Genomic DNA, 26016 nt, shown 5'->3' with positions numbered 1-26016 from the left:
ATACTCTGTTCTTATCTCCTGTTGTGTTGTCCCCAGGTGCGCTCCCACCCTCAGTACTGGAGCCTGTGCCAGCGCACCACTGACGCCTCCTGCTGCCCCAGCTGGACCCTGGGAAACTACGTTGCCATCCTCACCAACAAGTCCTCCTGCCAGAAGATCACAGAGCGCGACGTGTCACACACCCTCAAGATCCTGCGCTCCTGTGCCAAGTACTACCACAACGGAACCCTGGGTCCCGACTGCTGGGACATGACCACTCGCCGGAAGGACCAGTCTAAGTGCACCAACGTCCCCCGCAAGTGCACCAAGTACAACGCCATCTACCAGATCCTCCATTTCCTGGTGGACAAAGACTTCCTGAGCCCAAAGAACACAGACTACCTTATCCCCACCCTTAAACACAGCATGTTGTTTTCCCCGACAGAGAAAGGGGAGACCATGATGAACATTTACCTGGACAACTTTGAGAACTGGAACTCCTCGGACGGCGTCACCACCATCACGGGGATAGAGTTTGGTATCAAACACAATCTGTTCCAGGACTACCTACTGACGGATACCGTGTATCCAGCCATAGCCATAGTAATTGTGCTGGTTGTGATGTGTGTGTACACCCGCTCTGTGTTCATCACCCTGATGACCATGATTGCCATCATCAGCTCCCTAATCGTGTCCTACTTCCTGTACCGCATGGTGTTCGACTTTGAGTTCTTCCCCTTCATGAACCTCACGGCCCTCATCATCCTGGTGGGCATCGGGGCAGACGACGCCTTTGTCCTCTGTGACGTGTGGAACTACACCAAGTTCGACAAGCCCAACGCTGAGCTGTCGGAGACAGTGAGCATCACTCTGCAGCACGCCGCCCTTTCCATGTTCGTCACCAGCTTTACCACGGCCGCCGCCTTTTATGCCAACTACGTTAGCAACATCACCGCCATCCGCTGTTTCGGCGTCTACGCCGGCACGGCCATCTTGGTTAACTACATACTGATGGTGACCTGGCTGCCAGCCGTGGTGGTGCTCCATGAGCGTTACCTGCCCAACATCTTCACCTGCTCTAAACCTCCCCACCAGCAGACAGGGCTTTGCACCCGCACCCTCTGGGCCAATCTGTGCCAGAAAGCAAACAAGTGCCTGTTCACCATCTCTGAGGCTTCCAGGATCTTCTTTGAGAAGGTGCTGCCGTGCATCGTGATCAAACTGCGTTACCTCTGGCTTTTCTGTTTCCTGGCCTTCACAGTGGGAGGGGCGTACGTGGTGTGTGTCAACCCCAAGATGAAGCTACCCTCTCTGGAGCTGTCTGAGTTCAAAGTGTTCCGATCCTCCCACCCGTTTGAGCGTTACGACGCTGAGTACAAGAAACTGTTCATGTTCGAGAGGGTCCACCATGGGGAGGACCTGCACATGCCCATCACCATCATCTGGGGGGTCACCCCCGTGGACAACGGGGACCCCCTCAACCCCAAGAACAAAGGCAAGCTGATGCTGGACAACACTTTCAACATCGCCAGCCCGGCCTCCCAGCTGTGGATTCTCAACTTCTGCCAGAAGCTGAGGAACCAGAGCTTTGTGTTCCAGTCGGAGGAGCAGGACTTCACCAGCTGCTTCATCGAGACCTTCAAGCAGTGGATGGAGAACCGGGACTGTGAAGAGGCCTCTGTCTACCCCTGCTGCAGCCAGTCTTCCTTCCCCTACAAGCAGGATGTCTTTGAGCTATGCATCAAGAGAGCCATCATGGAGCTGGACCGCAGCACCAGCTTCCACCTGGACAGTAAGACCCCCGGTCCTCGCTTCGACATAAACGACACCATCCGGGCCATCGTCCTGGAGTTCAAGAGCACCTACTTGTTCACACTGGCCTATGAGAAGATGCACCAGTTCTACCACGAGGTGGACACCTGGATTCAGGAGGAGCTGAAGAATGCCCCAGACGGGCTGAAATACGGCTGGTTCGTCAGCAACCTGGAGTTCTATGACCTGCAGGACAGCCTATCAGACGGCACGCTCATCGCCATGGCGTTGTCCGTGGTGGTGGCCTTCGTGGTCATGCTCCTCACCACCTGGAACATCATCATCAGCCTCTACGCCATCCTCTCCATCGCGGGGACCATCTTCGTCACAGTGGGCTCGCTGGTGCTCCTGGGCTGGGAGCTCAACGTGCTGGAGTCGGTCACCATCTCGGTGGCAGTGGGTCTGTCGGTGGACTTCGCCGTGCACTACGGAGTCGCCTATCGCCTTGCCCCCGAGCCTGACCGCGAGGGGAAGGTAGTCTTCTCTCTTGGCCGGATGGGTTCTGCTATCGCCATGGCGGCGCTCACCACCTTTGTTGCCGGGGCGATGATGATGCCGTCCACGGTGCTGGCCTATACCCAGCTGGGCACCTTCATGATGCTCATCATGTGCATCAGTTGGGCCTTTGCCACATTCTTCTTCCAGTGCATGTGCCGTTGCCTGGGCCCCCAGGGCACCTGCGGACAGATCCCCCTGCCCAAGAGGTTTCAGTGCCAGGCTTTCAAAGAGGGCACCACTAACGTCCCCTCGCCCCAGGGCAAGCATGGCACCAAGTACCAACTGGACAGTCGAGGAGGAGAGGTGGAGCATGAGCATTACGAGCTGGAACCGTTAGCCTCGAACCAAAAGAACGAGGAGAAACCTGCAGAGGAACAGGAGACGTGCACCCAGCTCTATAATGGAATAGCCCCCCACTCTGCCCCCTGCACACACATCCCCTTTAAGAGCAAGGCAGAGTCTGGCAGAGGTCCCTGCTCTGAAAATGGACTGGGCATACTGGCGACTGACGCCACACCCAGATGCCAGTACTCCCATAACACAACCTGCACATGTGGAGATCCCCCTCACCAGTCTATGGGTATGCAGTGGACCCCCCACCCATGTACTCAAGCCACCCAGGAGTCCCCATTCCCCCTCACAGGCAGCCATGCCAACAAAGGCCAGACCCTCCTTTCCACTCTGGACGCAGTCTACAAACCAATAGGTTGCCGTATGCACTATGTCCACTGTCCCCCAGCCCATTTCCACCACTGCACCCCGGGCAGGGTGCCCAGACAAGGCCCTCACACCTGCCACCTCAGAAACTACTGTGTTCACACTGTCCCCCTCACAGGTGGCCTCCCCAGGGACCAACACTCTGCCCCAGACCCAGCTGGGCTGGAGGAAGTACACCGGACTGGGGCATCGTCTGGCCCTAGTGGCAGCCCCACCACCCCAGCCCAGACTCACAGGCCTCCTGCTTCCGCTCTGGGCTGCACATTAGCTCACATACACACAGGGTGCTGCATAGCCAATCATGAAACACAGAGGGCGGAAGAGAAAACGGTAAACGCTCCAAGGGATCAGAGCGTGGATAATTTTGTGTCCACTACGATGCAAAAGGACGCTTGTCATAAGATGCCTGGCAACAAGAAGCTTGAAACCAGTACTACTCCTGTCACATGGGAAGAAAGTGTCAAAACGTGCAAACAGAACCCCAAAAAAGAGAGGGCATCCTCAGCCTCTCCCAAGAAACTCTACTGTTTTAACAGGACTTTAAAAGTAAAGTGCAATTCTGTCGAGTTTAACGCGCCAAAAGCTGATGCCAATGTGCCTGCTCTTGCAATAAATTCAAAACCCGCATCTGAAAGTTTATGTTGACAGCAAAGAGACTATATCTAAAGAGTAAACTTTTGTCATATCAAGCTGTCATGAGCAGTGTCCCTGTGCAATTAAAGTGTTTGGGATATTTCACTGACCAAGTGCCTTATGTCGTTCATGTAAAAGTATGTCCCTATATATTCTGTGATTACTGTTTCTACTGTGCAGATATTGGTTTGATCGGTCAGATGTACTGTATTATTTTTGAGTACACTGAAATTTTATGAAGCTCTAACCTGTTTAAGGAATGGTGAACCATTGACTTTATTCCATAAGAACCACAGGCCTTAGTAGTCTGTTTCACGTTGCCACATGCCTTTTGGTCCAATATGAAAGATGTACTGTATGATTATAAAGTCATTTTAACAAGATTGTCTGTCTCTTTCCACTCTGCTCCTACAGTATGAAATGAAAAGTATATTGAGGGTTTGTTCAAAGGGCACGGTTTGAAATAACACCTGTTTCATTGTCTCACTGCTGCTATAGTCTTTAGAAGATTGTCTCAGTCTGGCCTGAGGCCACGGTGCTGGGCTCTTCGCTCTCCTACACCACACAGACGTTTGATTTCTAATCTTCACTCCCCAAGAGCCTGCAGGTCAGAATCCTACACAGTAGGACAGAATCATACACAGCAGGACATCAGCAGGTCTCAGACATTTTTGCAGATGCTCTTATCTAGAGCGACTTACAGGGGGCAATTAGGGTGAAGTGCCTTGCTCACGGGCACATTTACCTAGTTGGCTCGGGGATTTGAACCAGTGACCTTTTGGTTAGTAACCCAACGCTCTTGACCATCTACACATGTAACTGAGCAATTTTCTAACAGACAGCAATGATGTAAAAGGCATGAATTATAAAGAGAAAATCTAAAACCCAGGAATAGTATAACTCCTGTGTCCTATCATTTCATTTTGTAACATATTGATTACATTCTGTTTACTCCCTTTGTTAAACGTATCCTATAAATTGACCAAATCCATTCATTCAAAGTCCTGTGTTTTATTTGCTGTTCTGGCTCCTGCCATCCATCCCACCTAAGAGGTTTCCCTGGTGGTCCAAGATCTTGGCCAAACCTGCTGCTGCAAAGCAAACATATACATTAGACCGCCAGGCTCTGCAGGCAGTATGACTCAGCACAACAGACAGAGTTATAATTATACTTTCAGTCGTGAATTAATGTCAGAGATGCAGCTCTGAACTAGGCTACCAGACGCCTGTAATTATCTGTGAGAGAGAGGCCAAGGTGGTACTGTAGCCCATCTCCCTTAGTCTCCGACACCATCACCCACTCAAATCCACAGATCAGTTAACATTGATCAGGGGTACAATGAAACTATATGGTGTGAGTGAGTAGAAATTCCTCAAGCAGCTGCAAAGTCCTCTTTCTAATTGTTCCACTCCTTTTCTATCTCACACTTTATTGTGCATAGTTCCTGTCTGACCCTTGCCCAGACATTTCTTAGCTGTCAATCACATATCTAGTTCCAGTCAGTACAAATCCCCATCCCTGTTCAGCCCTGACAATCTCTGAGGGGTGCAGATGGGACCTCTGTCACTCATAGGCGCAACTGTTTGAACTTCTCACTGGCTGGAAACTTTCCAAAATGACATGTCTCCTGTGTAAACTTGCCCTTGTTTACCGAGCCCCAATGTTTATGCAGTCCTGACCTGAGGAATTCCACAGAAAAAAAACAATATGCACCTTTGACTGGGGAAGATGGCTATCCACATCTTTCTTTTGTGTGAACTCTCACTACAGGGAGAACTACAAGAAAGACACATGGCACAAATTGACAGACTTATCTCAGATGGTTAACGGAAGCATTCTGCCAATCTGATCTTTACCTGAGAAAATTGTACTTGAGGAGACTGCTCCTCATATCTAAGGAAGGTCTTCAATCTACTCTATCATAAAGGGCTAGCCTCTAGTGAGTGTACTGTAAATTAGGCAGAGAATGATGAGTGGTAACCCATATTGCCATGAGTTGAGTTCCTTTAACTTGGTATTTCATCGTGCACAGCACATTAAAATGATCCAAGATGGCGTAGCAGTCAGACGTCCTTGTCCTGTCGTGTCCCTTGTATATATCGTTTTACATATTTTTCGTCGCATATCCTTTAAAATATTTTGCTAAACCTCGTCATCTAAATACTCTCCTGCAACCCGCCTCACCCAATGTGGCGTGGATCTGCTTTTTTCTCCTAAAGTATTTATATTTACTTCGGATCTGGAATCCCTCAACTGAAGCTAGCCAGCTAACTACCAGATATCAGTCAACCATTGCCAGCAGTCATCAGCTAACCTTCAGCTCGGAAAGCTCTCGCCAGTTCGAACAACGTGACTCTAACCAGAGCATAACGGACCTGTTATTTTTATCCCCGGATTCTTACCGCAAACTGAAAATGTTCATCTGTTATTCACAACTAGCTAACCGCAATCCCGGATAACTACTCCTGGCTAGCGTTTCCATCCCAGAGCAAGCACCAATTTAGCTTGAAGCTAGCCCGGCCCCCCCCCCAAAGGCTAACTTTCTAGCCCCTGCTATCTGCTTGCTTGCTAACCCGGTCTGCTAACTGCTAAACTGCCGGGCTCTGGTCTGCTAACTGCTAGCTTGCCTGCCCGGTCTGCTAACTGCTAGCCCTTGCTAACTGCTTGCTTGCTAACCAGGTCTGCTAACTGCTAGCTTGCCTGCCCGGTCTGCTAACTGCTAGCCCTTGCTAACTGCTTGCTTGCTCACCCGGTCTGCTAACTGCTAGCTTGCACTGGTCTACTAACTGCTAGCTTGTTTAGCTCCGGCCTACTAACTGTTAGCTTGCTAAATGTCTGAATCGCCATGTCCCCAGCCATGTTCACTTGGCTACGCATGCCTCTCTCTAATATCAATATGCCTTGTCTATTACTGTCCTGGTTAGTGATTACTGTCTTATTTCACTGTAGAGCCTCTAGCCCTGCTCAAAATGCCTTAACCAACCATGTTGTTCCACCTCCTACATATGCGATGACATCACCTGGTTTAAACATCTCTAATGCCTAGGTTTACCTCCAATTTACTCACATCCTACCTTACCTTTGTCTGTACACTATGCCTTGAATCTATGCTATCGTGCCCAGAAACCTGCTCCTTTTACTCTCTGTTCTGAACGTGCTAGACGGCCAGTTCGTATAGTCTTTAGCTGTACCCTTATCCTACTTCTCCTCTGGTGATGTGGAGGTTAATCCAGGTCCTGCAGTGCCTAGCTCCACTCCCACCCCCCAGGTGCTGTCATTTGTTGACTTCTGTAAACGTAAAAGCCTTGGTTTCATGCATGTTAACATTAGAAGCCTACTCCCTAAGTTTGTTTTACTCACTGCTTTAGCACACTCTGCCAACCCAGATGTCTTAGCCGTGTCTGAATCCTGGCTTAGGAAAACCACCAAAAACCCTGAAATCTCCATTGCTAACTATAACGTTTTCCGCCAAGATAGAACTGCCAAAGGGGGCGGTGTTGCAATCTACTGCAAAGATAGAAAGTAATACAGAACTCTGCAGGCTAAGTCTGTACCCAAACAATTTGAGCTTCTACTTCTAAAGATTCACCTTTCTAGAAACAAGTCTCACTGTTGCCGCTTGCTATAGACCTCCCTCTGCCCCCAGCTGTGCCCTCGATACTATATGTGAACTGATTGCCCCCCATCTATCTTCTGAGCTCGTGCTACTAGGTGACCTAAACTGGGACATGCTTAACACCCCGGCCATCCTGCAAACTAAGGTTGATGCCCTCAATCTCACACAAATGATCAATGAACCTACCAGGTACAACCCCAAATCAGTAAACACGGGCACCCTCATAGATGTCATCCTAACTAATTTGCCCTCCAAATACACCTCTGCTGTTTTCAATCAAGATCTCAGCGATCACTGCCTCATTGCCTGCATCCGTAATGGGTCTGCGACCAAACGACCACCCCTCATCACTGTCAAACGCTCCCTGAAACACTTCTGCGAGCAGGCCTTTCTAATCGACCTGGCCAGGGTATCCTGGAATGACATTGACCTCATCCCGTCAGTAGATGATGCCTGGCTATTCTTTTAAAAGTGCCTTCCTCACCATCTTAAATAAGCATGCCCCACTCAAAAAAAATGTAGAACTAGGAATAGATATGGTCCTTGGTTCACACCAGACCTGTCTGCCCTTGACCAGCACAAAAACATCCTGTGGCGTTCTGCATTAGCATCGAATAGCCCCCGTGATATGCAACTTCTCAGGGAAGTTAGGAACAAATATACACAGGCAGTTAGAAAAGCTAAGGCAAGATTTTTCAAACAGAAATTTGCATCCTGTAGTACTAACTCAAAAAAGTTCTGGGACACTAAAGTCCATGGAGAATAAGAGCACCTCCTCCCAGCTGCCCACTGCTCTGAGGCTAGGAAACATTGTCACCACCGATAAATTCACTATAATTGAGAATTTCAATAAGCATTTCTCTACGGCTGGCCATGCTTTCCACATTGCTACCCCTACCCCGGTCAACTGCCAGGCACCCTCCATAGCAACCCACCAAAGCCCCCACCATTTCTCCTTTACCCAAATCCAGATAGCCAATGTTCTGAAAGAGCTGCAAAATCTGGACCCCTACAAATCAGCCGGGCTAGACAATCTGGACCCTCTCGTTCTAAAATTATCTGCCGAAATTGTTGCAACCCCTATTACTAGCCTGTTCAACCTCTCTTTCATATCGTCTGAGATTCCCAAAGATTGGAAAGCTGCCACGGTCATCCTCTTCTTCAAAGGGGGACACACTCTTGACCCAAACTGCTACAGACCAATATCTATCCTACCCTGTCTTTCTAAGGTCTTCGAAAGCCAAGTTAAACAGATTACTGACCATTTCGAATTCCACCATACCTTCTCCGCTATGCAATCTGGCTTCCGAGCTGGTCATGGGTGCACCTCAGCCACGCTCAAGGTTCTAAACGACATCATAACCTCCATTGAGAAGAGACATTACTGTGCAGCCGTATTCATCGACCTGGCCAAGGCTTTCGACTCTGTCAATCACTACATTCTTATTGGCAAACTCGACAGCCTTGGTTTCTCAAATGATTGCCTCGCCTGGTTTACCAACTACTTCTCTGATAGAGTTCAGTGTGTCAAATCGGAGGGCCTGTTGTCTGGACCTCTGACAGTCTATGGGTGTGCCACAGGGTTCAATTCTTGGGCCGACTCTCTTTTCTGTATACATCAATGATGTTGCTCTTGCTGCTGGTGATTCTCTGATCCCCCTCTACGCAGACGACACCATTCTGCATACTTCTGGCCCCTCCCTGGACACTGTGTTAACTAACCTCCAGACGAGCTTCAATGCCATACAACTCTCCTTCCATGGCCTCCAACTGCTCTTAAACGCAAGTAAAACTAAATGCATGCTTTTCAATCGATCGCTGCCCGCACCTGCTCGCCCGTCCAGCATCACTACTCTGGACGGCTCTGACTTAGAATACGTGGACAACTACAAATACCTGGGTGTCTGGTTAAACTGTAAACTCTCCTTCCAGACTCACATTAAGCATCTCCAATCCAAAATTAAATCTAGAATCGGCTTCCTATATCGCAACAAAGCATCCTTCACTCATGCTGCCAAACATACCCTCGTAAAACTGACCATCCTACCGATCATCGACTTCGGTGATGTCATCTATAAAATAGCCTCCAACACTCTACTCAACAAACTGGATGCAGTCTATCACAGTGCCATCCGTTTGGTCACCAAAGCCCCATACACTACCCACCATTGCGACCTGTATGCTCTCGTTGGTTGGCCCTCGCTTCATACTCGTCGCCAAACCCACTGGCTACAGGTTATCTACAAGTCTCTGCTAGGTAAAGCCCCGCCTTATCTCAGCTCACAGGTCACCATAGCAGCACCCACTCGTAGCACGCGCTCCAGCAGGTATATCTCACTGGTCACCCCCAAAGCCAATTCCTCCTTTGGTCGTCTTTCCTTCCAGTTCTCTGCTGCCCATGACTGGAACGAATTGCAAAAATCTCTGAAGCTGGAGACTCACATCTCCCTCACTAGATTTAAGCACCAGCTGTCAGAGCAGTTTACAGATCACTGCACCTGTACTTAGATAGCCTATCTGTAAACAGCCCATCTACCTACCTCGTCCCCATACTGGTATTTATTTATTTTGTTCCTTTGCACCCCAGCATCTCTACCTGCACATTCATCTTCTGCCGATCTACCATTCCAGTGTTTAATTGCTATATTGTAATTACTTCGCCACCATGGCCTATTTATTTCCTTAACTTACCTCATTTGCACTCACTGTATATAGACTTTGTTTTCTTTTGTTCTACTGTATTATTGACTGTATGTTTTGTTTATTCCATGTGTAACTCTGTTGTTGTATGTGTCGAATTGCTACGCTTCATCTTGGCCAGGTCGCAGTTACAAATGAGAACTTGTTCTCAACTAGCCTACCTGGTTAAATAAAGGTAAAATAAAATAAATAAAAATGGAGTCTGAGGCACAGCCGTATCCTGAAGTTCACCTTACATGACTACCATAGATTGGGGTGGCAGGTAGCCTAGTGGTTAGAGCAGTGGGCCAATAACTGAAAGGTTGCTGGATCAAATCCCAGAGTTAACAAGGTAAAAATATTTTCTGCCCCTGAATAAGGCGGTTAACTCACTGTTTTCCAGGAGGATGTCATTGTAAATAAGAATTTGCCTAGTTAAATAAAGATACAGATTCATTCAGCATTTTCATAAAAAGCAATTACCAGGGAAAATAACATGAATAATGTGGAACTTCAAGCTGTAGGGGAGATATGGCTGGAAAAACAGGTGACGGAGACAGACATAATATCCTCCCTTATCCCCCTGCTCTCTCCCCACGCTGGCAAGGCCACTCCAGCGTTCCAAGTGCAGAAAACACCTGTTTCCAAAGGGTCAGTTGTGAAATAGGTCCTCTCTTCCCTGTGTGGAATCTGAAGGCTGATACCGCACCAAACATTCACAGCCGGAGCCCCAGGGGAAGACGGGAAAAGCAGTTATGCTCCATTAAAACTCCATGCTCTTGATGCCCACTCAGGCCTGTCTTTCTGAGGACAGACCGCAATCAGAGAAGTTGTCTGCAGGTGCTCCAACAACTCCTTTACTACCACATGGCCTCTAGCCTGGGTTGGGTAGGCTACCAGTACCTGACTGTTCTGAAGTACAGAAAACTGGGGTGTGGACAGGCCTCTGTGGTCTCCAATAGAACATTGTCTATATTATTTTCCCTTATCCCCTTCTGGAATAGAGATGAAAGTCAAAGGTACAGCTGTGCATTACTACTAATCTCTGTTTTGCTTTGTAACCTCCTTATCCTTATACCCACCACACATACACACAAACCATACCCACCACACATACACACAAACAAAGACACAAACCTTTAAAAACGCATTGCTTAATTTTACCCACCAGGGGGAAAAGTGTGGTTGGTTAGAGCTATTTGCATGAGAGATCCTGTTATACTGAACTGGGCTTCATATGACCCAGATTGGATGGACTGTGTTCCCTGGTCTCTATACACCAAGCCAGTTCACAGTAGATTGACCACTCCGATCAATGGATTTCACCTCAGCTTGAACGGAAAGCATATCATTATATTTGTTTTTAACTGAGGTCAAATATTTGCTATGGTTATGGGGCAGCGTTTATTACATTTTCCTGTGAGGGGAGTCTGACCAGTGTGCGCCTCTGTTCCAATAATACTACGGATCCCTGAAATAACTAAAGCAGAGACCTGTAGTTTATTTACTTGGGAAATATTTGTTAATCTTCTCAATTTGAGCTCTAAGGTTCTTGCAAATTGAGTATTTGACTAAGCATAATACAATTGTAGGATCTTAAATTTGATCACTCTTGTTGCTGAGAATTTTCCTGCAGATGAGCTTCACAATTTACATAAATTCACAAAAAAATATTAACAGTATTGCACTTTTAATGTAACCTAGTTTTGTCCTAACCACCGATTAAGCAACATTATGGACTAAACATTCAAATATTGTAGATGCAGCTTTATTTTGCTGTGACAATATAGGTCAAATTAAGATCCTACACCTGAACAGAAGCACTTTCCTCTCATGATTTGTGGTTAAAGTTACAGTTTTTGTAAAACTGCACTGTGCTTTCTATCTTCTCATAGTTATGAGAAAAATCACATAATCATTAAGGTTACACTTTTACATTATCTCCATCAGAGATCCATGGTATAGTACTTTAAGAGTTTTAAATGAAAATATTAGATAGTTAGAAAACTGAAATGGTTGTTATATGGTAGGCCTAGTTTACATGTACATTCAAAAACCTTTCCAATAACAGTAGATGTCTAAATGTGTGCTGTGTTAATTAACACAGGTCAGGCAAGGTTTCCATAAAGGGGTCTTAAACACTCCCACTGGGCACACAGTGGTTGAATCAACGTTGTTTCCACGTCATTTCAATGAAATTAGGCTGAACCAACGTGGAATAGACATTGAACTGACATCTGTGCCCAGTGGGCTGTGACTTCTGAGAGAGGATGAGGTTATTCTCCGCTCCTCCTTACAGCAGGAAGTGTTACTCTACCTGGTGGCATACAGTTTTCAGACATAGACTCTATATTGAGGAAGTAGGGAGGAGATACGATTCAGTCATTTTTTAAATCCTCAGAAAAAGTTCACAATTATTATTAGAGTAGTAGAGAAGTTGGAATGTTTTATTAAAAGTACCAAAATCCTTACATTAGTTATATTACAACGTGTAAATGTAAGCCACGAGAACTTTGCATTGTACACACTGCAAAACACAATCATAGATGGCGCCGACAGACATGGCAGCTCTGCTTCTAGCGCCAAAGCAATTTCGCAGTATTTTGATTTTTGTTATTTGTTATTTCTTTCATTAAAAAAAAAACTTCCAAAAATAGAAGCATTTCGCTACACCTGCAATAACATCTGCTAAATATGTGTATGTGACCAATAAAATTTGATTTGATTTATACAGAAGGTAACGTTTCACAGTTCCAATATTAGTGAATAAAGGTTGACTGCCACCTAGTGGTCAAAAACAAGCTATGCCAAAAGACAGAGGACCCTCTCCATTTTGCCTGTAATCAATATGGGAAAAGTTCTTAATGCTATACAGACAAAATAAAAATGACTGATGTAAGAATTCACAGTACAGTTAAATAAGATTTTCGCTTAAGCATACAGGCTGTGGAAAAATGAGTCAACAACATTAAGTTCCAACTGTCATATTTACAAGTGTGATATCCCTATTGTTATCTTTGGAGGTGTACTTTTTGTCCTTAAGAATCTTGGACATGAGCTTCTCATAGAACCATTGAATATCCTGTGTGTCCTCCGGCCACTGCAGGTACTCCCTCTTCTGGGCAAAGGTCCTAATGCCTTCATGTTTCATCAGTCTGTAATGGGGGACATTCCCCACGACCACCATGATGAGAACATCTCTGAGCTCCTCCAGCATCCTGCTCTGAGCCAGGGTAAAGGCCTCCAGGCACCAGCCGTCCTTGAGGAACTCTTTAGAGACGATACAAACGGTCTTCCTGCTCCCCCATATGGCGTCCCTGATATTGAACAGGTGATCTTCACCTGGGATGAAGTCTCTGACCTCGAAGCAGCAGCGGAGGACGTTTCGCTCCGCGAACTGAGAGTCTAGTCTGTTCAACAGGGCGGTTTCTACCCACTTGTAGTCGTTGTTGCTGAAGCATAAGTAAGCGTCGTACCGAGGCCCATCAGCAGAAGGATCCCTCCTAGGGCCCTCAAGGATCCTGGCGGTCAACTTTTTATAAACTTTGAAGAGGAATCCACGGAGACGAGCGAAAACGATTGATCCGACCATGATCAGGATGATGAGCGCTGTGCAGCCGATGAAGAGCGAGAGCCTCAGCTCCTGAACCAGCCTCTCGTCATCCTCCTCACACGATATGACTGAGCTGAAATTCAACAGGCTTATGCCATGGAGATCTGAAGGAAACTCACAGCTGAATTCATTCACGCCAGGGTCAGGAAAAGTCACGTTAGTCCCTTTCAGCCACGTCAGAAAGTCCTCCAGACCGCAGTCACAGTGGAATTGATTCCTATACAGGTTGATCCAGCTGAGAGAATGGAAAGCTTCTGGGTCAGGAGAGGCCAGGAAATTGTAAGAGAGATCAACCGTTTTGAGACTCTCTGGAAAAATGTCTTGTTTGAGGTATGTGAGTGAGTTGAAGTGAAGATCCATCTCTTCCAGAGAGATGAGGCCTTTAAATATACCATCTGGGAGAGCCTGCAGGGAGTTAAAGCTTAAATCCAGACTTAAAAGCTTGCCAAGATGTTGAAATACATGCATACACTCTCCCCGTGCCCATATCATCTGCAAGGCGATGTTCCTTAGCTCAAGCAGCTTCAGAGAGTTCACAGCTGGCACTGAAATATTATTGTTAAGGGTGCACCACTTTATGAAGTTGTTACCATACCAGAGAAACTCAATGTGCATTAATTTAGCTAAAACTGTGTATACATCCTCTAAATTAGTTAACCTGTTGTTTTGAACATTAAGTATGATCGTACTAGGAGCAAAGACAGAGAGGCCCTCTAAGGATGTAATCTTATTATCAGCCAAACGAAGAAGTTGGATGTTTGGTAGTGGTGCAAGAGAACCATATGTACCTAGTCCCCGAATAGAGTTTCCTGTAAGATCCAGAACTTGTAGGTTTGGAAGTCCTTTAAATGCCTGATATCCCAATGCACCAATATGGTTGTAAGATATATCTAGTTCTAAAATATTGGGTAGATTGTCAAACGTGTAAGAATAGATTTCCCCTATAAGATTGTGTGACAGGTTGAGCTTTTGTACATTTTGAAGTCCAAAAAACGCCTCCCTGTCAATCTGGTTAATTTTGTTTTGGGCTATTGTTATGTCCTCTACCTCTCTCAGCGGACTGAATACTGCATATTGCAATGTAAATATAAAGCATTTGGACAAATCTAGAATCTTGACACTACTATTCTCGAGGCCCTCAAATGTTTGCCTGTCTGGGTCTTTCACATTGCTGAAACCAAATGATTTCCCCATGGTGCTGTGTTCCAGAATAAGATGGTGGATTTTGGTCCCTTGGATTGCATTGAAAAACAGTTTTGCCTTGTCCACATCGAATCCATTGGAAGATAAGTCAAGTGTCTCCATGGACATGTTCCGAAAAGGATTTCCACATCGTTTCCAGTCAAAGCCATACTGAGTCATGCTATATAGATAGAGGCTGTTCAACTTGAGGAGCCGAAAGTGTTTGCCTTGAAAGCCAAGCAAATCTTCCTCACATATGCTTTCCATCCGGTTTAGGGAAACGTTTAGCTCTTGGAAATCGGTCATGTTCACAAAGAATAGAGCAGGTTGGATTATTTTCACCTGGTTACCATACAGATCTAGTGTTTCCAAGGAAACCAGGGGCTTGAGATAGTCACCCTGTAAAATAGATTCAGTCAGGTCACACCTATACAGAGAGAGCGCTCTCAGGTTGGACAGTCCCACAAACGCATCTGGCTCAATTTGTAAACCTGTGTTATACCCTAAATAAAGCACTGCCAAGTTTTCCAGCCTTTGAAAGGTGTTAGTTCTTATAATAAGCCCATTCACTTGTTGCCAACTGAGGTCCAGTTCCTTTAACCCTTCAAGCCCAGAGAAGGATGTCTCATTGATCTCACTGATGTAGTTATCCCTCATATACAAAATGGTAATGTATGGAGGCAGCGCAGGGACCTGATATAGAGACTGGCTGGTGCAAGCTGCTATAGAGCCATATATTGGGCATTTTGGGTTGCATTTCACCACCTGCAGGTATTCTCCAAAGATAGCCAGCAGTATAAGGTTCCTCATCATCCCCCTGGCAAAAAGTAGAAAATAATGCAAATTATTTGAAAGGATTGCTATTCCATCACAGGGCTACAGTACATCAATTAATTGGATGTACAGTAAGAGTCAAAAGTTTGGACACACCTACTCATTCAAGGGTTTTTTCTTTATTTTTAGAATAATAGTGAAGACATCAAAACTATGAAATAACACACATGGAATCATGTAAACTCAGCAAAAAAAAGAAACGTCCCTTTTTCAGGACCGTCTTTCAAAGACAATTCGTAAAAATCCAAATAACTTCACAGATCTTCATTGCAAAGGGTTTAAACACTGTTCCCATGCTTGTTTAATGAACCATAAACAATGAATGAACATGCACCTGTGGAAGGGTTGTTAAGACACTAACAGCTTACAGACGGTAGGAAATTAAGGTCACAGTTATGAAAATTTAGGACACTAAAGAGGCCTTTCTACTGACTCTGAAAAACACCAAATGAAAGATGCCCAGGGTCCCTGCTCATCTGCGTGAACGCGCCTTAGGCATGCTGTAAGGAGGCATGAGGACTGCAGATGTGGCCAGGGCAATACATTGCAATGTCCGTACTGTGAGACGCCTAAGACAGCGCTACAGGGAGACAGGACGGACAGCTGATCGTCCTCGCAGTGGCAGACAACATATAACAACACCTGCACAGGATCGGTACATCCGAACATCACACCTGCGGGACAGGTACAGGATGGCAACAACTGTCCTAGTTACACCAGGTACGCACAATCCCTCCATCAGTGCTCAGACTGTCCGCAATAGGCTGAGAGAGGCTGGACTGAGGGCTTGTAGGCCTGTTGTAATGCAGGTCCTCACCAGACATCACCAGCAACAATGTCACCTATGGGCACAAATCCACCATCGCTGGACCAGACAGGACTGGCAAAAAGTGCTCTTCACTGACGAGTCGCGGTTTTGTCTCACCGGGAGTGATGGTTGGATTCGCGTTTATCGTCGAAGAAATGAGCGTTACACTGAAGCCTGTACTCTGGAGCGGGATCAATGTGGATGTGGAGGGTCCGTCATGGTCTGGGGCGGTGTGTCACAGCATCATTGGACTGAGCTTGTTGTCATTGCCGACAATCTCAACGCTGTGCGTTACAGGGAAGACATCCTCCTCCCTCATGTTATACCCTTCCTGCAGGCTCATCCTGATATGACCCTCCAGCATGACAATGTCATCAGCCATACTGCTCGTTCTGTGAGTGATTTCCTGCAAGACAGGAATGTCAATGTTCTGCCATGGCCAGCGAAGAGCTCGGATCTCAATCCCATTGAGCACATCTGGGACCTGTTGGATCGAAGGGTGAGGGCTAGGGCCATTCCCCCCAGAAATGTCCGGGAACTTGCAGGTGCCTTGGTGGAACAGTGGTGTAACATCTCACAGCAAGAACTGGTAAATCTTGTGCACTCCATGAGGAGGAGAAGCACTGCAGTACTTAACGCAGCTGGTGTCCACACCAGATACTGACTGTTACTTTTTTGACCCCCCCTTTGTTCAGGGACACATTATTCAATTTCTGCTGGTCACATGTCTGTGGAACTTGTTGTTTACATCTCAGTTGTTTAATCTTGTTATGTTCATACAAATATTTACACATGTTAAGTTTGCTGAAAATAAACGCAGTTGACAGTGAGAGGACGTTTCTTTTTTTGCTGAGTTTACAGTATTACAGTAATCAATAAAGTGTTCAACAAATCAAAATATATTTTATATTCTTCAAAGTAGCCACCCTTTGCCTTGATGACAGCTTTGTACACCCTAGGCATTCTCTCAATCAGCTTCAGCTGGAGTGCTTTTCCAACAGTCTGGAAGGAGTTCCCACATATGCTGAGCACTTGTTGGCTGCTTTTCCCTTCATTCTGCAATTCAACTCATCCCAAACCATCTCAAATGGGTTGTTGTTGGGTGATTGTGGGGGTCAGGTCATCTGATGCAGCACCATCACGCTCCTTCTCGGTCAAATAGCCCTTACACAGCCTGGAGGTGTGTTTTGTGTCATTGTCCTGTTGAAATACAAATGATAGTTCCACTAAGCGCAAACCAGATGGGATGGCGTATCGGTTAATTGTGCCTTGAATTCTAAATAAATCACAGACAGTGTCACCAAGCAAAGCACCCCCACCTCCTCTTCCATGCTTCATGGTGGGAACCACACGTAGAGCTCATCCATTCACCTACTCTGCCTCTCACAAATATACGGCGGTTGGCCTCAAAAATCTCAAATTTGGACTCATCAGACCAAAGGACAGATTTCACCGGTCTAATGTCCATTGCTTGACCCAAGCAGCTTTCTTCTTATTATTGGTGTCCTTTAGTAGTGGTTTCTTTGCAGCAATTCAAACATGAAGGCCTACTTCACACAGTCTCCTCTGAACAGTTGATGTTGATATGTGTCTGTTACTTGAAGTCTGTGAAGCATTTATTTGGACTGCAATTTCTGAGGCTGCACTCACAAATAAACTTTAAAAGTTCTTGACATTTTCCGGATTGACTGAACATCATGTCTTAAAGTAATGATGGACTGTCGTTTCTCTTTGCTTATTTGAGCTGTTCTTTCCATAATAGGGACTTGGCATTTTACCAAATAGGGCCATCTTCTGTATACCACCCCTACCTTGTCACAACACAACTGATTGGCTCAAAACGCATTAAAGAAAGAAATTCCATAAATTAACTTAACAAGGCACACCTGTTAATTGAAATGCATTCCAGGTGACTACCTCATGAAGCTGGTTGAGAGAATGCCAAGAGTGTGCAAAGCTGTCAAAGGCAAAGCGTGGGTACTTTGGAAAATCTCAAATATATTTTTATTTGTTTAACACTTTTTTGGTTACTACATGACTCCATATGTGTTATTTCATAGTTTTGAGGTCTTCACTATTATTCTACAATGTAGAAAATAGTACAAAATAAAGAAAATCCTGGAATGAGTAGGTGTGTCCAAACTTTTGTCTGGTACTATTTCTCTCAGACTTGGAGTATCCCCTTCAGGTGAGACATCCCTTGGCTATAGAGAATTCACATTTATCTATCTGTTTGCACTGAAAGGTCCATAGTCCATTGGTTCTGTCCCAACCTGATAATGAAAATCCCATATTTGTGTGCTGAGTACACAGCCTTACTCTGTAGTCACAATGCTCACATAGGGCTGTTTGTATTATATGAATGAATCACTTATATCCTCAAGTGTGTACACCCATCCCACTGTGCTGGTTGAATCAATAAACGTTGTTTCCATGTAATTTCAACCAAAAGAATCAATGTGATGACATTGAATCTACTTGGAAAACTGATTGGATTTGCAAAAAGCCATCAATATAAGAGCATTTTATATTTTTTCACTCAACTTAACCTAATTCCAATGACATGGTGATATTTTTAGTTGATTTCACATTGAATTCACATTAGGTGACAACTCAACCAAATGTAAAGGAAAAATAGACTTTGAACTGAGGTCTGTGCCCAGTGAGATGAGAGCATTGGGCAATTTAATTAGGGCCTCAATTTTTCTGATGTGGCAGAACTCTTATCATGTAAGCAGAAAGGTGTATCCTGACACTTTTTCGGTAAACAGCTGAGCAGTGGTGTAAAGTACTTACGTTTCTGGGGGTATCTGTGATTTACTTTACTATTTTTATAGTAAAGTATATCAAATTAAATAAATGTACTTTTTACCCCATACATATTCCCTGACACCCAAAAGTACTTGTTACATTTTGCCAGGAAAATTGTCCAATTCACACACTTCAAGAGAACATCACTGGTCCTCCCTACTGCCTCTGATCTGGTGGACTCACTAAGCAGATACTTCATTTGTAAATGATGTCTGAGTGTTGGAGTGTGCCCCTGGCTATCTGTCAATTTAAATAAACAAAACAATTGTAGTGTCTGGTTTTATATATACTTTTACTTTTGATACTTAATAAGTATAACTTACTTTTAGACTTCTACTTTAGTAATATTTTACTGGGTGACTCAGTTTTACTTTAGTCATTTTATATTAACGTATCTTTACTTTTACTCAAGTATGACAATTGAGTACTTCTTCCACCACTGCAGCTGAGTGATGGGGCTCGAAAACTGTAACCACTGATGGAACAAGGACTGACCATCCAATGGAACAAGGATTGATCATTCGAGAGTTTTGAAGCTCTACAGTTTTAGTTTACAATTACATTGTTTGCAAACAATTGAGGTAAACAAGCTGACATGTTGGGTTATGGTGGGGTTAGTTAGACATAAACTCGTGAGGCATGTATTCATTATATGTTTCAAGAATCAGAAAATGGATGTAGGCCTACCAATCCCAGATTCTCCCTTTAAATGTCCTTCTCTAGAGGCTGCAATTGTGAGACATTTTATAAAGTTGCCATCCAAAGAACTGTGTTAATTAGACTCCAAGATGACAGCAATTGTTCAAAGGTGGTGCGTCAAGTTGTCTTTGCAATGTAATCATTCACGTCTATAATTTACGGTCTAATTTGTTATAGTCGACATACGACCCCCAAAACAATAGTCTGGGTACCAGTCTTTTTAGCTAACATTCCACAATGACACTTGTGTTGGCACAATAAGAAGTGGAACGTTAACTAAAAATACTGGTAATAGCTGAACTGAGAGGGCAAACAGGCTACCATTTTTTTTCTTCTTCTGATATTTATCAACTATTGGCCGACACAATAATGCAATTATTAAAGTAGGCCTAAACAGTAAGTTAAAGGTAAAAGTTGTGACTTACCTGAAGTTATGCGCGCGCTGATAAGCCAAATATGCGTCGAGTTGGTGAGTATGTTTATGGGATAGGTTACACCCCTTTCAGATGAAGTCAAGTACTGAGCGCGTTCGTTTAGCATGGCCCGGTGCCCCGTGTGATGAACGAATCCCACTACTGTTTTTCATAAATTCCTCGCCAGAAACGGGGAGGATCGAACTACAGACATCATCTCTAACCCCCCCCCCCCCCCCCCCCCCGGCTATACTGCCACCTACTGGTGGGAATAGTTTATAGACATCATCTCTCAGGCCCATAATCTCTCAGGCCCCTCTCCAACACCAGGGGCCTCATTTATAAACGTTGTTCATGCACATAACCTGCCCCCAAAACATTCGTGCGCTGGTTTTCACAAAAAAGTTGGAGTCTGTAAAAGCTGAACATGATGTGAGAATGTACGAATCCTCCCGCAAACTTTAGACCCTGCATATGCACAACAGTTTCAGGTGGTTGAACTATTGCATTGCAAGAAGGCAAAAGCAGCCTATTGCCAGCCTTGTGCGAATGGGGAATATATGATGACACTTATTCATAACAAAAGAACAGCTATCTAAACATAATAACAAGACCCAATCATTTGCAGTTAGCGAGAAGAGCAAAAATCTATTTATTTTATGGTTGTATTTTAAAAATAATTTGAAATAGACATCGATTTCCTATGATGTACTTCATTTCCATCGTCATTGCAGAATAAATTCCTCACCTTTACTGACTCTGATGGTTTCATATGAGCTAAATAGCCAACAAGTTAGGAAGGCCATTCGTCCCATCTCTAATTTAATTGGACCCACTTCACAGTAGTAAATTGATAAGTTATTTCAAGTGTTTTGCTCTATTTGACCCGGTCCGAAGTGCAGTTAATGGTAGAACAGATGGTTCATCTTTTCCAATGACTTTTGAAGGCTACTTTTAAATACTATAATGTCACATTTGTCGAGTAGACAATATTTCCTTTATAAACATAGATACAGTGCCTTGCGAAAGTATTCAGCCCCCTTGAACTTTGCGATCTTTTGCCACATTTCAGGCTTCAAACATAAAGATATAAAACTGTATTTCTTTGTGAAGAATCAACAACAAGTGGGACACAATCATGAAGTGGAACGACATTTATTGGATATTTCAAACTTTTTTAACAAATCAAAAACTGAAAAATTGGGCGTGCAAAATTATTCAGCCCCCTTAAGTTAATACTTTGTAGCGCCACCTTTTGCTGCGATTACAGCTGTAAGTCGCTTGGGGTATGTTTCTATCAGTTTTGCACATCGAGAGACTGAAATTTTTTCCCATTCCTCCTTGCAAAACAGCTCGAGCTCAGTGAGGTTGGATTGAGAGCATTTGTGAACAGCAGAGAATATCAATATCATTTGTGAACTAGAATATCAATACCCAACATATTCCTCCCCCTTTACTTTTGATCACTCGTAAGGAAAAGGTAAATATTCACTGTTTTGCATATTCTTTTATTTTTAACATAAATTATATTAATGTAAATAAATGAACTTTTCAGAATAACATTTTATGAACTAGGGAAAGAGGGTAGACTGCCTCAGTTCCCATATTTAACTCTGGGGTGTATTCTGCCCCAATGTCGGAGGTTAGTCTGAACTAAATAGTCAACCTGTCAGGGGGTCGTCTTTCTCTTGCAGGGTAATGACGACGTACAGGTGAGTCTACAGTCACTTTGTCTCTGAGTCTGAGTGGTGATGGTGTATGCCCAGACTGGGGTGCAACAGTACCCTGAGTAGGCACTCTGGCTGGTTCAGGTGAGTCTGGAGCACTTTCCACATTTGTATGTTGCTGCAGTGGATGTTCAGGTGATGGCTCGTAGTCATGGTAGGTCTCCAGTAGCTGATCTTGGTTTGTCACTTGACAGGAGTCATCTCTGAGTTTGGTCACTGGCAACAGTTGATCCACGTATCTCCTCCAGATGATGTTTCCCAGTGTGTCAACTGTGTAGGACACAGGCCCTGTTTGTGCAACCACTGTGGCTGGTATCCACTTTGGACCTTTGCAGTAGTTCCGAGCAAGAACTCTCCATCTATGAAGCTTCTGTCTTTGCTCCATCTCTCTACCTGTGCTCTCGGTTGTGTCTGTACAACCTGTTTAGTCTTTGGAGCTCTCAGGAGGTCGAGTCGTGTGCGAAGCTGTCTATGTTTCTGTAGGTTAACAGGAAGGTGTATAGGCGCCTATTGAGGGAGCCCTTCCCTTGTGATGATTTTAAAGCTTGCTTCATCGTTTGGACAAACCGTTCAGCGAGGCCGTTCGTTCCAGGGTGATACGGCACTGACTTTATGTGCGGAATTCCCTTTGCTTCCATGAATGACCGGAACTCTTCAGACACCAGTTGGGGGCCATTATCGCTAACGAGTTGCGTTGGCAAGCCGAAGCGACTGAAGATTGACCGTAGCTCTTCGATGGTTCTCTCCACTGAGGTGCTCTTCATCACTATGACCTCAGGCCATTTGCTGTGTGCGTCAACTACGACTAAGAACATACGATCCTCCAGTGGGCCTGCATAGTCTATGTGGACTCGCTGCCAAGGCTCCTCTGGGAAGTCCCATGGGTGTAGTGGCGCTAGCTGAGGCATGTTCCTCATCTTTTGACATGCAGAACATGACTTGACCTTGTCTTCGATAGCTGCGTCTAGACCTGGCCACCAAAAGTAGCTGCGTGCAATCTCCTTCATTTGTACCATGCCACAGAGCCCTGAATGGAGTTCTTCAAGCACCTGCCTTCTCAGTGGCGGTGGTATGATGACTCGAAGAACAGATGTAACTGGGGCGTTCGTCACTTCCTTGAAGCAGAAGATTTCAGCCTGGGAGTGCTCAGTGTGTGCGACAGGTAAGGGAAGCCTTGAGAGGCCGTCTGCATTGCAGTGCTGCTCAGACCTTCTGTACTTGATATCGTACTGGTGAGCAGATAACAATAATGCCCATCGCTGCATGAGGCTGGCTGCAAGTGACGGAATGCTGGTGTGGGGACCAACGATGGAGGTGAGGGGTCTATGGTTCATCAGCAGTGTGAATCGTCGGCCAAACAGAAACTGATGAAATTTCTTAACTCCAAGCACAATGGCGAGTGCTTCACGCTTTATCTGTGCATAATTGCTCTCGGCTTTACTTATGGTCCGTGATGCGAAAGCAATTGGCCTTTCTTCACCTGATGGAATGACGTGTGAGACAACAGCACCAACGCCATAAGGCGATGCATCACATGACAACTGTAATGGCAAGTTGGGGTTGAAGTGGGTTAGGGCCTCTGACTGAGCTAAGGCTGTTTTCACTTTATTTAAGGCCTCCTCACATCTGTCTGTCCACTTCCACTGCTTGGTTTTGTTCAAAAGTTCATGCAGTGGCTTTAACATGTTAGCTAGGTTTGGCACAAACTTTGCGTAGTATGTCAATAGTCCTAAGAATGATCTCAGCTGACTCACATTCTGTAGGGATGGAGCTTTAGCAACGGCCTTCACCTTCGATGGCGCCATGTGGAGCCCCGAACTGTCGATGACGTGGCCCAGGTACTCAACAGAGGATCGGAAAAACTTGCATTTGTCCTTCTGGACCCTCAAACCGTACTCCTCCAATCTCTGTAGTGTAGCGTTCAGGTTTCTCAGGTGATCCTGCTCGTCTTTGCCGGTGATGAGTAGATCATCGAGGTAACATTGGACCCCGGTGAGCCCGCTCAGTATCTGGTCCATAGCTCTCTGAAACAAGGCCGGAGCTGAGGTGATTCCAAAAGGAAGCCTCCGGTACCTGTACAGTCCTTTGTGAGTCACTATGGTCAACAGTTCTTGTGACTCTTGGTCCACATGCATCTGTAGACAGACTTATGTCAGGCCTATCTTACTGATTTTTTGTCCTCCAGCTAAACCAGAGAAAAGGTTGTCAATGAGGGGTAGTGGATATTTTTCAGCAGTCAAGACTGTGTTAATTGTGACTGAAATCACCAAAGAGTGAGCCATTTTTGTTTATGACTGGAACAACAGGTGTAGCCCATTCAAAAACATTCACTGGATTCAATACTCCACTCTCGACTAGTCTGTTTAGCTCAATTTCAACTTTTGGTTTTATGGCATATGGGACAGGTCTAGCTTTGAAGCATTTTGGCTTGCTGTCTGGTTTCATGGTCAGTTTAACTGTTATGTCCTTCATACTGCCAAGTTCTCCTTTGAACACATCCGTCTTTCCTCAATATCCCTTGTAGGTTTGTGTCCTCTTTTGCAGCCATGTGAATTTCCTGCCAGTTTAGTTTCATCTTTTCCAGCCATGTGCGTCCTAGCAATGCTGGATGGTTGCCTTTCACAATGTAGAGTGCTAGCTTTGCCTTCTGTTTGTTGAGCTCCACTGTAACAATCACGCTTCCTCTCACTGGAACAATCTCTCCGGTGTATGTTTTCAGCATCATCTTTCTGGGCTGTAGTGTGAGGTGATGTAGTTTCTCCTGGTATACAGCCTCAGACAGCAAAGATATGGTTGCTCCAGTGTCCACTTGCATCCGTACTGCGTTTCCATCCAGTAGCGATGTCAACCAGTATCCATATCCATTGTCTGAAATGGACAACACATGCAAAGATTCTTCCCCTTCAGACAGGGTATCACTTTGTTCATCCTCTGTGTGCTCCATTTTATGACCTTTCTTTTTGTACTCTCCTGAAGTCGCTTTTCCTTTGTTCAGTACTTTTGTTTGATTGTCTCTTTTTGTTTTTACATGCACGATTGATGTGACCATTTTTTCCACAACTTCTGCAGTCTGTCTTTGCACCAACGCTCCTCTGCTTGGTGACCTGGTTTCCCACAGCGATAGCATGGCTTGCCACCTCCTGCCTTGTTTTTTTAACCACGTAGACACCTTATGCATTTCGGGTCGATGCACTTAGCTGTTGTGCGTCTTTATTTGCCATTTCCATTGACGTACTCACTTCTATTGCTCTCTGCAATGTTAAGTTACTCTCTGCAATGTTAAGTTACTCTCAGTCAAAAGGCATTTCTGAATTGCCTCACTGTGCATGCCACACACTAACCTATCACGTATAATGTCACTCATTGATCGCCCAAATTGAGTGTTCAGATAACTGTTTCAATACAGCCACAAGCTGTGAGATTGATTGCCCCTCCTCTTGATTTCTCTTATGACACCCGAATCTCTCTGCCCATTAGCAGTGGTTTGGGAGAATAATGTCCTTTTAAGGTAGCCACAATTTCATCATATGATGTATCACCAGGATTTTCAGGCATTACTAGGCTACAGACGGTCCCTTACTCCCAGGCCCATTTATTTATTTTAACTCACGCTGACTTCACTTTCTCCTGCAAGCGAAACTCTTCCTATCCCTCGAGGGTCTCGTTGCTGTGACATCAAAAGCTAGCTAGCATCACTCGACTGGCTAGCTCCACGTTTTGTCTGCGTCTTTCTACAGCGGAATGTATTTATTGTTTAACTCCGACTTTCTGCCGAAGATGATGAGCATAAACGTGAGAACGTTTCTTCCTCGTCGCCAGTTTTGTTGTATAGTACACTGTATTACTTATACAACTAATATAAGGATATGAGACGCGAGTAGAAATGAACGTGGGCATTTATTAATGCGTTTCACATGAAGAACATTCCTTTAACTAATAATGAGAGGCAAAATCAATAATCAATCAATGTATCACTTTTATTAAAAACGTATTA

At 45.0% G+C, this 26016-nt stretch overlaps 2 protein-coding genes across 4 annotated transcripts in view; one reads left to right on the top strand and one right to left on the bottom strand.

The window, feature by feature from the left end:
* LOC110529680 (protein dispatched homolog 1) overlaps positions 1 to 4022 on the top strand; it is a 73896-nt gene extending 69874 nt beyond the window's left edge. For both annotated transcript variants that reach the window (XM_021612113.3, XM_090243040.1), the window contains one exon: positions 37 to 4022. In XM_021612113.3, coding sequence (XP_021467788.3) covers positions 37 to 3651 — 3615 coding nt within the window. In that variant the 3' untranslated portion in view covers positions 3652 to 4022. The remainder of the gene's footprint in view (positions 1 to 36) is intronic.
* An 8339-nt stretch (positions 4023 to 12361) lies between these two features.
* tlr5m (membrane-Toll-like receptor 5) lies at positions 12362 to 20466 on the bottom strand. Of its 2 annotated transcripts, XM_021611227.3 has the most exons (2): positions 20308 to 20466; positions 12362 to 15547 (listed from the first exon to the last, which is right to left on the bottom strand). In XM_021611227.3, the coding sequence occupies exon 2, from the start codon at positions 15541 to 15543 to the stop codon at positions 12904 to 12906; it is 2640 nt and encodes an 879-aa protein (XP_021466902.3). In that variant the 5' UTR covers positions 15544 to 15547; positions 20308 to 20466; the 3' UTR covers positions 12362 to 12903.
* Positions 20467 to 26016: the final 5550 nt, after the last annotated feature.

This window comes from Oncorhynchus mykiss, chromosome 8 (assembly GCF_057628025.1).
Source record: "Oncorhynchus mykiss isolate SJ-2025 chromosome 8, ASM5762802v1, whole genome shotgun sequence".
NCBI classification, from domain to species: Eukaryota; Metazoa; Chordata; class Actinopteri; order Salmoniformes; family Salmonidae; genus Oncorhynchus; species Oncorhynchus mykiss.
The sequence above is the reverse complement of the archived record's forward strand: the minus strand, read 5'-3'. Positions and strand labels throughout refer to the sequence as shown.

What these genes read in the sequence shown, in the direction of transcription:
- tlr5m (XM_021611227.3), bottom strand. Translation starts at nt 15,543, where the DNA reads ATGATGAGGAACCTTATACTGCTGGCTATCTTTGGAGAATACCTGCAG.